The following is a 16,192-nucleotide window of genomic DNA, read 5'->3' as shown; positions in this document are numbered from 1 at the left end:
TGCCCTGGTCCACGAATGGCAGCGCCCTAGTGAACAGAGAGCAGCCTGTGTGGAAGGGGACAGAGAGAGCAGCCTGTGTGGAAGGGGACAGAGAGAGCCTGCCCTGGTCCACGGAAGGCAGCGCCCTAGTGAACAGAGAGAGCAGCCTGTGAGGAAGAGGACAGAGAGCCTGCCCTGCTCCACGGATGGCAGCGCCCTAGTGAACAGAGAGCAGCCTGTGTGGAAGGGGACAGAGAGCCTGCCCTGCTCCACGGATGGCAGTGCCCAAGTGAACAGAGAGCAGCCTGTGTGGAAGGGGACAGAGAGTCTGCCCTGCTCCACGGATGGCAGTGCCCAAGTGAACAGAGAGCAGCCTGTGTGGAAGGGGACAGAGCCTGCCCTGCTCCACGGATGGCAGTGCCCAAGTGAACAGAGAACAGCCTGTGTGGAAGGGGACAGAGAGCCTGCCCTGCTCCACGGATGGCAGTGCCCAAGTGAACAGAGAGCAGCCTGTGTGGAAGGGGACAGAGAGTCTGCCCTGCTCCACGGATGGCAGTGCCCAAGTGAACAGAGAGCAGCCTGTGTGGAAGGGGACAGAGCCTGCCCTGCTCCACGGATGGCAGTGCCCAAGTGAACAGAGAACAGCCTGTGTGGAAGGGGACAGAGAGCCTGCCCTGCTCCACGGATGGCAGTGCCCAAGTGAACAGAGAGCAGCCTGTGTGGAAGGGGACAGAGAGTCTGCCCTGCTCCACGGATGGCCGCGCTGTAGTGAACAGAGAGAGCAGCCTGTGAGGAAGGGGACAGAGAGAGCAGCCTGTGTGGAAGGGGACAGAGAGAGCAGCCTGTGTGGAAGGGGACAGAGAGTCTGCCCTGCTCCACGGATGGCAGTGCCCAAGTGAACTGAGAGCAGCCTGTGTGGAAGGGGACAGAGAGCCTGCCCTGCTCCACGGATGGCAGTGCCCAAGTGAACAGAGAGCAGCCTGTGTGGAAGGGGACAGAGAGAGCAGCCTGTGAGGAAGGGGACAGAGAGCCTGCCCTGGTCCACGGATGGCCGCGCTGTAGTGAACAGAGACCACCAGCATGTGCGTGCGGAAGGAAACACGTGTGACCGAACAGAGCGCCTTGACATGTTTGGAGGTCCTAGCCCCTTGGCGGAAAGGCAACATTAGTGCGGCATGTCTGCAGCCGGAAGCGTTTGGATGGAGCCTAGGAGCCCGATAACAATAGGGCTGGAAGGGGTGAACACAATGGGCAGAGGCGTCAACAACCCAGGTGAAAAGCTCACGGGAGTGAGGAAGAGAGATCGCGTTCGATGGTTTTCCATGTGAACGCACACAGGGGTTCAGGGTGCAGGTCTAGCTGGGCCGGGCGGGACTACACCGTCACAGAAAGCGGTCACAGCTTTATTAGACAGGTTATGTTGAGGACGGGAGCCAGGCCCCGTCTGTTACCCCCTAGAAGCTCTCATACCTTGGATGACCATATGCAGCGCTGCCAAGCACATCGCATCAGGCATTAGACTAACGCATCTTAATATGGCGGTCCGCGTCACCGCATTCAAATTCATTGTCCGCCTGCGCGGCTGTGAGCTTGGTGAACAATTCCACTCTGTATATTACAATACGTAACTCCATAGCGCAATATAGAGACTCGAACAGTTCAGTTAATATGCCGCAGCAGCGCCGTTTTCTGTTGAGAGGTGTCTGTGTCGACATCATGTCCGCTTTCAAATGAGGTGGCTGACCGAGGCAGCTGTGGCTGTCACAGGAGGGGCCCAATGGCTCCTCCTGAGATGCATTCTGGGCAGGTTTGATATTAACTTGACTGGGCGGGCGGCATCCTGGCAGCGCAGATCACGGTGCGCCTGGGCCCAGCAGGAGAGCACCAGCCCTCGGGATCATGCCCTACCTGCAGACTCACACGTGCCGCTAGCTGCCAACTCTGCAGGTGGCATGGTTTGGCAGCACCCGTTGGGTCAGGACTTCACGGACACAAGGCACCACTCGTATTAAGGTGATTTAGTTAGACGCATCTTAATTTGCAAAGCTGATTTTCTATAATTCATTTTTTAGAGCTGGTTGAATTGTGGTAAAGGACATGCAAATGTTATCCCCATACCGGGTTGAACGATGACTAGTAGCCAACGCCCTTAATCTTTTGACTTTTTTCCAAATTCTGCCCTCGGTCGGAGCGAACATTTTCTGTGCAGAAATGCGCGTATCCTGCCTGTACCGGCTTCTTTCCCCTCCTCCCTCCGATAAAGCTGTGTGTTCTAGTCTCAGCTTCTTCTACAGGGCGCTGTTCCCCTTTGTGGTGCTCCTCGCCTTTGGAAGATTCCCTATGGTCGCCTTCAGAGCCAGATCGAAATGTCCATTTATTCATGAGCCTTTTACTCAATTGTCTACGTGGCTCGATCTCTAGGCAACTATGGATGGCTGTACTTTGTCAATGGAGCACGATTACAATCGATTAGGAGCCAATACGTTGTTAATGACTACAGTAGTGTTCGCCATGTTTGCAAGTATTTTAGTTTTGCACCTACTGCCACCTTCCTTTCCTCCAGAAATGTTCATACAATACAAATGTCACGCTGACTCTCTGATTAATGTTCTTCCTGGAATGTGATCACTTTGTCTAGTGGAAGAATTTACTGATTATAAAGTAGAGCAAGGGGTCAATGCGCCTGCTGCTAAGTACGTGTTCCATGCAGATCACGGAGTGGATATAATGCAAATAGGTCAGTGCTTCGTTCCAAAGATCCCTTTTTTACTTGCACTGCATCAGATAAAATCACAATATAGAAGTGTGCTAATAACGGTCATAAAAGAGCTGCCTGTAAATTGCAAGGTATAGATTAGAGCGCTATGAACCCCCCCCCCCCCCCAGTATTTCATTATTAAAATGTTGCTAAAAGGGTTCATTTTGGTTAAAAAAAATTCAATTATTAAAGAGAACCCCCAACCACAGAGTAATGTTTTCAATTCCGAGTTTGTGCTTCTGTAGACCAGCACTCGAACGCTACTGTGTATGAGTATGGCTGACACGTGACTCTTACAACTTGTAGTCCTCTGTCTTATGTAACATTACTATACACTGATTTACACATTTTGATTGATTGTCTCTGTGTGATGTGTGTGTGATGTAAAGTGCTGTGACACCCTACACTGGTGTGAGTGGCGCTATGAACCTAATTCAATGCATTTGAGCGAGAGAGTGGTGATGGAGACTTGAGGGGCACTGTTAAAGGGTGGTAGTGACGGAATATGTAGTGAAGGTGCTCATTGGGGGCGTCAAACAAACAAACAAGCCGGCCCTGGATATAAGAATATTCGTACAGCTGGCAACAAGCGCAGTGCCCCTCTGCAATGGCCAAAATCGTTCAACTAAATTGAATTACCTCCTGTCTTAGTGACTCCACTGCTGATTGAGCGTTCGTCCAATATTAACAGGCCTGAGAGCAGCAGTGTGCGCCCTGGCTGGCTGTAATCTATGTGCCTCAGCCTCCCTCTCCTGAGGCATCTTCCACTCACAGATCAGTAGGTTGGTGCCATTCCATTTCTGCTGCTTTCATATATGTTGTAAGATCTTCTTAAGAGTTTCTCGTTGTTCAAATGAGTTTCATTTCTGATAATTGAATGTTTCCCTCGTCTTCATTGCTTGATTTTGCTCGTGAGAAAGTGTCACTCATAATTGTTTATATGTCACTCATAGTTACACTGAAATTATGACAATGTCACACTAAGCAATCTGAAACATTGGCAGCTTTCCATATGTCGAGGACGGGAGCCGGGCCCTGTGTGTTACCGCCGCAGAAGCTCTCACACCTTTGATTGCCATATGTCGGAGCCGAGCCCTCTGTGTTACCACCACAGAAGCTCTCATAGCTTTGATTGTCATAGAACCGGGCCCTGTGTGTTACCACCACAGAAGCTCTCAGCTTTGATTGCCATATGTCAGAGCCGGGCCCTGATTGTTACCACCACAGCTCTCATACCTTTGATTGTCATGGAGCTGGGCCCTGTGTGTTACCACCACTGAAGCTCTCATACCTTTGATTGGCATGGAGCCGGGGCCTGTGTGTTACCACCACAGAAGCTCTCACACCTTTGATTGTCATGGAGCCGGGCCCTGTGTGTTACCACCACAGAAGCTCTCACACCTTTGATTGTCATGGAGCCGGGCCCTGTGTGTTACCACCACAGAAGCTCTCACACCTTTGATTGTCATGGAGCCGGGCCCTGTGTGTTACCACCACAGAAGCTCTTATACCTTTGATTGTCACGGAGCCAGTCCCTGTGTGTTGCCACCATAGAAGCTCTCACACCTTTGAAAGTCACATGTCGAGAACGGGAGCCGATCCCTGTGTGTTACCACCACAGAAGCTCTCACACCTTTGATAGTCACATGTCGAGAACGGGAGCCGGTCCCTGTGTGTTACCACCACAGAAGCTCTCACACCTTTGATAGTCACACATGGAGGATGGGAGCCGGTCCCTGTGTGTTACCACCACAGAAACTCTCACACCTTTGATAGTCACACGTCGAGGACGGGAGCCGGTCCCTGTGTGTTACCACAATAGAAACTCTCAAACCTTTGATTATCATGGAGCCTGGCCCTGTGTGTTACCACCACAGAAGCGCCCACCCCTTTGAATGTCATGGAGCCGGACCACCACAGAAGCTCTCACAGCTTTGATTGTCACAGTCGAGGATGGGAGCCGGTCCCTGTGTGTTACCACCATAGAAGCTCTCTCACCTTTGATTGTCATGGAGCCGGGCCCTATGTGTTACCACCACAGAGGCTCTCATACCTTTGATTGTCATGGAGCCGGGCCCTGTGTTACCACCACAGAAGCTCTCATACCTTTGATTGCCATGGAGCCGGGCCCTGTGTGTTACCACCATAGAAGCTCTTACAGCTTCGATTGTCACACATCGAGGACAGGAGCCGGTCCCTGTGTGTTACCACCATAGAAGCTCTCTCACCTTTGATTGTCATGGAGCCGGGCCCTATGTGTTACCACCACAGAGGCTCTCATACCTTTGATTGTCATGGAGCCGGGCCCTGTGTTACCACCACAGAAGCTCTAATACCTTTGATTGCCATGGAGCCGGGCCCTGTGTGTTACCACCATAGAAGCTCTTACAGCTTCGATTGTCACACATCGAGGACAGGAGCCGGTCCCTGTGTGTTACCACCATAGAAGCACTCACAGCTTTGATTGTCACTCTTCGAGGACAGGAGCTGGTCCCTGTGTGTAACCACCACAGAAGCGCCTTCACTTTTGATTGTCATGGAGCCGGGCCCTGTGTGTTACCACCACTGAAGCTCTCACAGCTTTGATTGTCACAGTCGAGGACGGGAGCCGGGCCCTGTGTGTTACCACCACAGAAGCTCTCATACCTTTGATTGTCCTGGAGCCGGGCCCTGCGTGTTACCACCATAGAAGCTCTCACACCTTTGATAGTCATGGAGCCGGTCCCTGTGTGTTGCCACCATAGACGCTCTCACAGCTTTGATTGTCACACATCGAGAACGGGAGAGGATCCCTGTGTGTTACCACCATAGTAGCTCCCACACCTTTGATTGCCATATGTCGGAGCCAGTCCCTCTCTGTTACCACCACAGAAGCTCTCATACCTTTGATTGTCATGGAGCCGGGCCCTGTGTGTTACCGCCACAGAAGCTTTCATACCTTTGATTGTCATGGAGCCGGGCCCTGTGTGTTACCGCCACAGAAGCTTTCATACCTTTGATTGTCATGGAGCCGGGCCCTGTGTGTTACCACCATAGAAGCTCTCACACCTTTGATTGTCATGGAGCCGGGCCCAGTGTGTTACCACCACAGAAGCGCCCACACCTTTGATTGTCACACATCGAGGACGGGAGCCGGTCCCTGTGTGTTACCACCACAGAAGCTCTCACACCTTTGATTGTCATGGAGCCGGGCCCTGTGTGTTACCACCACAGAAGCGCTCACACCTTTGATTGTCATGGAGCCGGGCCCTGTGTGTTACCACCACAGAAGCGCCAACACCTTTGATTGTCACACATCGAGGACGGGAGCCGGTCCCTGTGTGTTACCACCACAGAAGCTCTCACACCTTTGATTGTCATGGAGCCGGGCCCTGTGTGTTACCACCACAGAAGCGCCTACACCTTTGATTGTCATGGAGCCGGGCCCTGTGTGTTACCACCACAGAAGATCTCACAGCTTTGATTGTCACAGTCGAGGACGGGAGCCGGGCCCTGTGTGTTACCACCACAGAAGCTCTCACACCTTTGATTGCCATATGTCGGAGCCGGTCCCTGTGTTACCACCACAGAAGCTCTCACACCTTTGATTGCCATATGTCGGAGCCGGTCCCTCTGTGTTACTACCAGAGCTCTCATACCTTTGATTGTCATGGAGCCGGGCCCTGTGTGTTACCACCACAGAAGTTCTCATACCTTTGATTGTCATGGAGCCTGGCCCTGTGTGTTACCACCACAGAAGCTCTCATACCTTTGATTGTCATGGAGCCGGGCCCTGTGTGTTACCACTATAGAAGCTCACCTTTGATTGTCATGGAGCCGGGCCCTGTGTGTTACGACCACAGAAGCTCTCATACCTTTGATTGTCATGGTGCCGGGCCGTGTGTGTTACCACCACAGAAGCTCTCACAGCTTTGTCATGGAGCTGGTCCCTGTGTGTTACCACCACAGAAGCTCACCTTTGATTGCCATATGTCGGAGCCGGTCCCTTTGTGTTACCACCACAGAAGCTCTCATACCTTTGATTGTCATGGAGCCGGGCCCTGTGTGTTATCACCACAGAAGCTCTCATACCTTTGATTGTCATGGAGCCGGGCCCTGTGTGTTATCACCATAGAAGCTCTCATACCTTTGATTGTCATGGAACCGGGCCCTGTGTGTTACCACCACAGAAGCTCTCATACCTGTGATTGTCATGGAGCCGGGCCCTGTGTGTTACCACCACAGAAGCTTCATACCTGTGATTGTCATGGAGCCGGGCCCTGTGTGTTACCGTCATGGAGAGCGGTCACAGCCTTGCTAGACAGGTTATGTTGGAGCCGGGCCCTGTGTCACTTCACTCCTGCTTCGGCCGCGCAGGAGGCTGATGAGACACATTCCCGCCCATCCGGAAGGGCCGCCATTACAGCCGAGTTTAACCTCGAGGAAAAGCGGAGACCGCGGCGAAGCAGGACACTGCGCCCGGTGTTTAACAAAACACGACGTCCGCGGTGCGCGGTGCAGATGACATCGAGCTCCAGGCCGGACTTCACTTCCAGGAGGCGGCCGTGGGCCGGGGGGTCGAAGAGGAGAAGCGACGGCCGCCATCACCCTCCGCGCAATGCAGTCACAGCCCGGCGCGGGGCATGACGGGAAACAGCAGCACCAATCACCGTCTGCCTTTCAAACAAAGCCACGCTGATTGGCCATGCGTGTCCCGCCTCTGCGCTGCCTGCAGCGCGTGGGCTCGTCTTAAAATAGGCTAACCTGCCCCGAACCTATCCAAGCTTTGCTCTCATACTTTCAATACTTGAAGCTTCATGAGAGCAAAGCACGGATTGGCTGGGACGGGTGAACCGAGCCCCAAAGGACATCATGGGGGATGGAATGGGGGAGACACCATGGGGAAGGGGAGTTCTGCTGTGTTCCCCCAGCCCCCTCATGGCACTGGGTCAAGGCAGGGAGTTTGGCCTTTCGCAGTGGACTCCAGTAAAGGCTGTAGACAGATACTTTGCTACAGAGAATCTCACAGATTTCCGCAGCCAGCAGGGTTTTTGTGGTGGTCATGGCCTCCAATGCAACCTGGCAATCCTCCTGGGTCCTCACCAGAGTGGGTGTGTGGTGGTTGCCAGTTTGTGCTCAGTGCCTCGGTAAGTTCTGGTGAAGGTCCAATCCTCAGGGATGCGGACCATATTGTTTCATCAGATGCCTTGCCTCTGACCTGCTTATTACAAGAAGTCACAAATTGTATGCGTAAGCCAAGAGGCCCTAAGGGTGGGTTGCTATTATACTGTGTGAAAGCCCGTGGACAGGCTCAAGAAGTCTCCCAGATCGCCAAAGTAGGCAAGGTTGTTCGTGTTGCCTAGTTTGACTAACACTGGCGGTCGAAAAGTTGCACTTTAATAATCTTTGCCAGACCCTCTTTCGAGAGCCTGTCAGCTGTTGTCTCCCGGGCCCTAGTAATAAAAAAAACGGAAAACCTGTATGTACTTAGATAAGGGCTTTTAGGGTACGCCCTCTTTCAGTTTGAGTGATGTCCACATTCTGCATCTGCCCCCACAGCATACATCCTGGGCAGGTGGTTGGTCCATTTCCGCTGTTGGCTATTTTGAGTGGGTGACGGCATTTCTCCTGATCTCAGATGCACAGCCACCTGAGAATAAGTGTGCTTCAGTGCCTGTGCTGGTGGCCAGGCCGATAGTTTTCCATTTTGTTCTCTTATTGCCCCTTTCATTTTTTTCCTTTGTCTTTTATTTTTAAAGCCTCCTGCCGTTCCCCAGACAGCCCTACCTGACGTCCACTTTATTTTTATTCTTTTTAATTATCTTGCGTTTGCAGTTGAGTATTTGTGTGTGTTTTATTGTGGATGGGTGAGTGGGTGAATGTAAGAATGAGCCCATGGGTGGGCGAGATGATGTACGAGTGCAAGGGTCAGTTGCGGAGTGTACATAGTGTGACTTGAATGCCTAAACTCATTGGTGACTGAAGATGCACTTTCATTTACAAGCTAGGGTGGTACTCCCCCATCTGTTCTGCCCTGTGGTTGGGTGGTGCGTCCTCCCAGTCATTCTGCACTGTGGTTGGGTGGGGGTGGTGCCCCCCAGTCATTCAGCCCTGCAGTTGGATGGTGCTCCCCCAGTCATTCTGCTCTGTGTTTGGGTGGTACTCCCCCATTCGTTCTGCTCTGTGGTTGGGTGGTGCGTCCTCCCAGTGATTCTGCCCTGTGGTTGTGTGGGGGTGGTGCCCCCCAGTCATTCAGCCCTGCAGTTGGATGGTGCTCCCCCAGTCATTCTGCTCTGTGGTTGGGTGGCACTCCCCCATCTGTTCTGCTCTGTGGTTGGGTGGTGCGTCCTCCCAGTGATTCTGCCCTGTGGTTGTGTGGGGGTGGTGCCCCCCAGTCGTTCAGCCCTGCAGTTGGATGGTGCTCCCCCAGTCATTCTGCTCTGTGGTTGGGTGGTACTCCCCCATCTGTTCTGCTCTGTGGTTGGATGGTGCTCCACCAGTCATTCTGCCCTGTGGTTGGGTGGGGGTGGTACTCCCCCATCTGTTCTGCCCTGTGGTTGGATGGTGCTGCTCTGTGGTTGGATGGTGCTCCACCAGTCATTCTGCCCTGTGGTTGGGTGGGGGTGGTACTCCCCCATCTGTTCTGCCCTGTGGTTGGATGGTGCTCCCCCAGTCATTCTGCTCTGTGTTTGGGTGGTACTCCCCCATTCGTTCTGTTCTGTGGTTGGGTGGTGCGTCCTCCTAGTCATTCTGCCCTGTGGTTGGGTGGGGGTGGTGCCCCCCAGTCATTCAGCCCTGCAGTTGGATGGTGCTCCCCCAGTCATTCTGCTCTGTGGTTGGGTGGCACTCCCCCATCTGTTCTGCTCTGTGGTTGGGTGGTGCGTCCTCCCAGTGATTCTGCCCTGTGGTTGTGTGGGGGTGGTGCCCCCCAGTCGTTCAGCCCTGCAGTTGGATGGTGCTCCCCCAGTCATTCTGCTCTGTGGTTGGGTGGTACTCCCCCATCTGTTCTGCTCTGTGGTTGGATGGTGCTCCACCAGTCATTCTGCCCTGTGGTTGGGTGGGGGTGGTACTCCCCCATCTGTTCTGCCCTGTGGTTGGATGGTGCTGCTCTGTGGTTGGATGGTGCTCCACCAGTCATTCTGCCCTGTGGTTGGGTGGGGGTGGTACTCCCCCATCTGTTCTGCCCTGTGGTTGGATGGTGCTCCCCCAGTCATTCTGCTCTGTGTTTGGGTGGTACTCCCCCATTCGTTCTGTTCTGTGGTTGGGTGGTGCGTCCTCCTAGTCATTCTGCCCTGTGGTTGGGTGGGGGTGGTGCCCCCCAGTCATTCAGCCCTGCAGTTGGATGGTGCTCCCCCAGTCATTCTACCCTGTGGTTGGGTGGTGCTTCCTGAGTTATTCCGCCATGTGTGTGGGCCGTTTTGAGTCATTTTGACCCGCATTTGGGTAGTTCTCCTTGAATCATTCTGCCCTGAGGCTGGGAGTGGCACTTCGAGGTGTTATGACCTGTGCTTGGGTGGGACTCCTCAAGTCGTTCTGTCTTGTTGTTGTGTGGGATCCTCTAGTCATGATACAAAAGTTTTGAGTGATTTCCTTTCAATCAGTTGATAGGCCAGAGTTGGGTAGTTTGAAGTCTGCAGCTCACATAGTGCCGATGGGAGGGAAGAACAGGGACAGTTACTGAAGGCCTCCCACCTATTTACACCCTCTTCTCATTTCTCCTTTCTTAGGGTCACCCCGGACGCCCAGGGCCCCTCGGTCCGCCAGGAATACCAGGACCAATAGTAAGTACCAAACCCGCTCGAGTGCAATTAGAAACCCGAGAGGAAGAGGCTGCAGGGCCCCAACAAGCAGGTCTGGTGCAGTGAGATAGAAATGGACACAGACCAGGGTATACTGCAACTCTAGAATACCTCAGCTCCTGGTAACCGTGCAGCTCTAGAATACCTCAGCTCCGGGTAACACTGCAACTCTAGAATACCTCAGCTCCGGGTAACACTGCAACACTAGAATACCTCAGCTCCGGGTAACACTGCAACTCTAGAATACCTCAGCTCAGGGTAACCGTGCAGCTCTAGAATACCTCAGCTCAGGGTAACAGTGCAGCTCTAGAATACCTCAGCTCCAGGTAACACTGCAACTCTAGAATACCTCAGCTCCGGGTAACCGTGCAGCTCTAGAATACCTCAGCTCCGGGTAACCGTGCAGCTCTAGAATACCTCAGCTCCGGGTAACAGTGAAGCTCTAGAATACCTCAGCTCCGGGTAACCGTGCAGCTCTAGAATACCTCAGCTCCGGGTAACAGTGAAGCTCTAGAATACCTCAGCTCTGGGTAACAGTGCAACTCTAGAATACCTCAGCTCAGGGTAACCGTGCAACGCTAGAATACCTCAGCTCAGGGTAACAGTGCAGCTCTAGAATACCTCAGCTCAAGGTGACAGTGCAACTCTAGAATACCTCAGCTCCGGGTAACTGTGCAACTCTAGAATACCTCAGCTCCGGGTAACCGTGCAACTCTAGAATACCTCAGCTCAGGGTAACAGTGCAACTCTAGAATACCTCAGCTCAGGGTAACAGTGCAACTCTAGAATACCTCAGCTCAGGGTAACAGTGCAACTCTAGAATTCCTCAGCTCAGGGTAACAGTGCAACTCTAGAATACCTCAGCTCAGGGTAACAGTGCAACTCTAGAATACCTCAGCTCAAGGTAACAGTGCAGCTCTCGAATACCTCAGCTCAGGGTAACAGTGCAACTCTAGAATACCTCAGCTCAGGGTAACAGTGCAACTCTAGAATACCTCAGCTCAAGGTAACAGTGCAGCTCTAGAATACCTCAGCTCAGGGTAACAGTGCAACTCTAGAATACCTCAGCTCAGGGTAACAGTACAACTCTAGAATACCTCAGCTCAAGGTAACAGTGCAGCTCTCGAATACCTCAGCTCAGGGTAACAGTGCAACTCTAGAATACCTCAGCTCAGGGTAACAGTGCAACTCTAGAATACCTCAGCTCAAGGTAACAGTGCAGCTCTAGAATACCTCAGCTCAGGGTAACAGTGCAACTCTAGAATACCTCAGCTCAAGGTAACAGTGCAGCTCTAGAATACCTCAGCTCCGGGTAACAGTGCAACTCTAGAATACCTCAGCTCCGGGTAACAGTGCAACTCTAGAATACCCCAGTTCAGGGTAACAGTGCAACTCTAGAATACCTCAGCTCAGGGTAACAGTGCAACCCTAGAATATCCTCAGCTCCGGGTAACAGTGCAACTCTAGAATACCTCAGCTCAAGGTAACAGTGCAGCTCTAGAATACCTCAGCTCAGGGTAACAGTGCAACTCTAGAATACCTCAGCTCAAGGTAACAGTGCAGCTCTAGAATACCTCAGCTCAGGGTAACAGTGCAGCTCTAGAATACCTCAGCTCAGGGTAACCGTGCAACTCTAGAATATCCTCAGCTCCGGGTAACAGTGCAACTCTAGAATACCTCAGCTCCGGGTAACAGTGCAGCTCTAGAATACCTCAGCTCAAGGTAACAGTGCAACTCTAGAATACCTCAGCTCAGGGTAACAGTGCAGCTCTAGAATACCCCAGCTCAGGGTAACAGTGCAACTCTAGAATACCTCAGCTCAGGGTAACAGTGCAACTCTAGAATACCCCAGCTCAGGGTAACAGTGCAACTCTAGAATACCTCAGCTCAGGGTAACAGTGCAACTCTAGAATACCTCAGCTCAGGGTAACAGTGCAACTCTAGAATACCTCAGCTCAGGGTAACAGTGCAACGCTAGAATACCTCAGCTCAGGGTAACAGTGCAGCTCTAGAATACCCCAGCTCAGGGTAACAGTGCAACTCTAGAATACCTCAGCTCAGGGTAACAGTGCAACTCTAGAATACCCCAGCTCAGGGTAACAGTGCAACTATAGAATACCTCAGCTCAGGGTAACAGTGCAACTCTAGAATACCTCAGCTCAGGGTAACAGTGCAACTCTAGAATACCTCAGCTCAGGGTAACAGTGCAACGCTAGAATACCTCAGCTCAGGGTAACAGTGCAACGCTAGAATACCTCAGCTCAGGGTAACAGTGCAACTCTAGAATACCCCAGCTCAGGGTAACAGCGCAACTCTAGAATACCTCAGCTCAGGGTAACAGTGCAACTCTAGAATACCTCAGCTCAGGGTAACAGTGCAACTCTAGAATACCTCAGCTCCGGGTAACCGTGCAACTCTAGAATACCCCAGTTCAGGGTAACAGTGCAACTTTAGAACACCTCAGCTCAGGGTAACTGTGCAACTCTAGAATACCTCAGCTCCGGGTAACAGTGCAACTCTAGAATACCTCAGCTCAGGGTAACAGTGCAGCCCTAGAATACCTCAGCTCCGGGTAACAGTGCAACCCTAGAATACCCCAGCTCAGGGTAACAGTGCAACTCTAGAATACCCCAGCTCAGGGTAACAGTGCAACTCTAGAATACCTCAGCTCCGGGTAACAGTGCAACTCTAGAATACCTCAGCTCAGGGTAACAGTGCAACTCTAGAATACCTCAGCTCAAGGTAACAGTGAAGCTCTAGAATACCTCAGCTCAGGGTAACAGTGCAACTTTACAATAGCTCAGCTCAGGGTAACAGTGCAACCCTAGAATACCTCAGCTCAGGGTAACAGTGCAACTCTAGAATACCTCAGCTCAAGGTAACAGTGCAGCTCTAGAATACCTCAGCTCAGGGTAACAGTGCAGCTCTGGAATACCTCAGCTCAGGGTAACAGTGCGACTCTAGAATATCTCAGCTCAGGGTAACAGTGCGACTCTAGAATATCTCAGCTCAGGGTAACAGTGCAACTCTAGAATACCTCAGCTCAAGGTAACAGTGCAGCTCTAGAATACCTCAGCTCAGGGTAACAGTGCAACTCTAGAATACCTCAGCTCAGGGTAACAGTGGAACTCTAGAATACCTCAGCTCAGGGTAACAGTGCAACTCTAGAATACCCCAGCTCAGGGTAACAGTGCAACTCTAGAATACCTCAGCTCCGGGTAACTGTGCAACTCTAGAATACCTCAGCTCAGGGTAACAGTGCAACTCTAGAATACCCCAGCTCAAGGTAACAGTGCAGCTCTAGAATACCTCAGCTCAGGGTAACAGTGCAGCTCTAGAATACCTCAGCTCAGGGTAACCGTGCAACTCTAGAATACCTCAGCTCAGGGTAACAGTGCAACCCTAGAATACCTCAGCTCAGGGTAACAGTGCAACTCTAGAATACCTCAGCTCAGGGTAACAGTGGAGCTTTAGAATACCTCAGCTCAGGGTAACAGTGCAACTCTAGAATACCCCAGCTCAAGGTAACAGTGCAACTCTAGAATACCTCAGCTCAGGGTAACAGTGGAGCTTTAGAATATCTCAGCTCAAGGTAACAGTGCAGCTCTAGAATACCTCAGCTCAGGGTAACAGTGCAACTCTAGAATACCTCAGTCAAGGGTAACAGTGCAGCTCTAGAATACCTCTGCTCAGGGTAACAGTGCAACTCTAGAATACCTCAGCTCAGGGTAACAGTGCAGCTCTAGAATACCTCAGCTCAAGGTAACAGTGCAACCCTAGAATACCTCAGCTCAGGGTAACAGTGCAACTCTAGAATACCTCAGCTCCGGATAACCGTGCAACTCTAGAATACCTCAGCTCAGGGTAACAGTGCAACTCTAGAATACCTCAGCTCAGGGTAACAGTGCAGCTCTAGAATACCTCAGCTCAAGGTAACAGTGCAACCCTAGAATACCTCAGCTCAGGGTAACAGTGCAACTCTAGAATACCTCAGCTCAGGGTAACAGTGCAACTCTAGAATACCTCAGCTCAGGGTAACAGTGCAGCTCTAGAATACCTCAGCTCCGGGTAACAGTGCAACTCTAGAATACCTCAGCTCAAGGTAACAGTGCAACCCTAGAATAGCTCAGCTCCGGATAACCGTGCAACTCTACAATACCTCAGCTCAGGGTAACAGTGCAACTCTAGAATACCTCCGCTCAGGGTAACAGTGCAACTCTAGAATACCTCAGCTCCGGGTAACAGTGCAACTCTAGAATACCTCAGCTCAGGGTAACAGTGCAGCTCTAGAATACCTCAGCTCAGGGTAAAACTGCAACTCTAGAATACCCCTGCTCAGGGTAACAGTGCAACTCTATAATACCCCAGCTCAAGGTAACAGTGCAACTCTAGAATACCGCAGCTCCAGGTAACAGTGCAACTCTAGAATATCTCAGCTTAGGGTAACAGTGCGGCTCTAGAATATCTCAGCTCAGGGTAACAGTGCGACTCTAGAATATCTCAGCTCAGGGTAACAGTGCGGCTCTAGAATACCTCAGCTCAGGGTAACAGTGCGGCTCTAGAATCCCTCAGCTCACAGTAAAGTGCAGCTCCAGGATACCCAGTCTCCGGGTGAGTCCAGGATTATAATCTTATCCATGTGGTCTCTGCATCATGTGACCGTGGCCCTATCCATGTGGTCTCTGTATCATTTGAACGTGGCCCTTTCCACATTGTTTGTGTATCATGTAACCCTGGCTCTATCTTTGTGGTCTGTGTGTCATGTAACCGTGGCCCTATCCATGTAGTCTGTGTATCATGTGACCGTGGCCCTATCCATGTAGCCTGTGTAGCATGTAACACATACTTCTGATCCTGCCAGTGCCCCTGTGGCCAGGGTAGAGCCGGGCTAGTGCACGCTAATTGTCTTACAGTGTCTGCCTTGTGAAGCCCCCCAATGCCCCATGGGCCAGCGGCAGGTGGATTGCAGGAGCCACCAGCACTCCTCAACCCCTTTGTGGCTAGAACCCAGAAGGTTCCATTTTAATGTTTTCTTCTTCGGAGTCTTTAGCCATTGAAGATGGATCAAATAAAATCAACCTAATTTCGTTAGCATTTTGGTAGCCTTGCACCACCATACCCCCGCCTTCATTCGTGTCTTCCCCTCTGAGCGGATTAAGAACTGTGGGTTGGATATGACTGACCCAGACCAAGAGGTCACAGCCTCACAGTTACCACTGCTCATTTTTGTTTGTATTTTAACATAAAGAATGTTGAAATCAGTCATTTTAAAAGTGATGTTTAATATTGCAGGGTGTCCCGGGACCACGTGGCCCCCCTGGAACAAGAGGGTTGAAAGGGCGTCGGGTAAGTGTACCCCAAATATCATATGTATAGCAGATAATATACTGTTGTGCTGGAACTAGGGTGTGTCCAATGATCAGGCAGGGTCGGACTGGCCTACAGGGCAATCTGGTAGTGCCCAACGGGCTGTTCTGACAGATCAGTGTGTGGGCTGTTTTTAAGTCTCGGCTAGCGTGGGCTGTGCACATGCGCAGTCTTGCTGGCGAGATTTAATGTTTGTAGGTATTTTCTGTAAAGTGCTTTAAGCCCCGCCCCTCTTTTCCATTGACTGGTGTCACCATTTATGCTAAACGGTGGCCAGCCATTGGAAAAAAGCTGTTCATGACGTTTTTGT

At 51.7% G+C, this 16,192-nt stretch overlaps 1 protein-coding gene across 3 annotated transcripts in view; it reads left to right on the top strand.

The window, feature by feature from the left end:
- COL27A1 (collagen type XXVII alpha 1 chain) overlaps window positions 1-16,192 on the top strand; it is a 2,221,286-nt gene that overhangs the window by 1,367,831 nt on the left and 837,263 nt on the right. For all 3 annotated transcript variants that reach the window (XM_085614179.1, XM_085614180.1, XM_085614178.1), the window contains exons 27-28: window positions 10,444-10,497; window positions 15,808-15,861. In XM_085614179.1, the coding sequence (XP_085470305.1) occupies window positions 10,444-10,497; window positions 15,808-15,861 (108 nt within the window). The remainder of the gene's footprint in view (window positions 1-10,443; window positions 10,498-15,807; window positions 15,862-16,192) is intronic.

This window comes from Triturus cristatus, chromosome 1_2 (assembly GCF_964204655.1).
Source record: "Triturus cristatus chromosome 1_2, aTriCri1.1, whole genome shotgun sequence".
Classification (NCBI taxonomy): Eukaryota; Metazoa; Chordata; class Amphibia; order Caudata; family Salamandridae; genus Triturus; species Triturus cristatus.
This window is presented reverse-complemented; position numbering and strand designations above follow the sequence as displayed.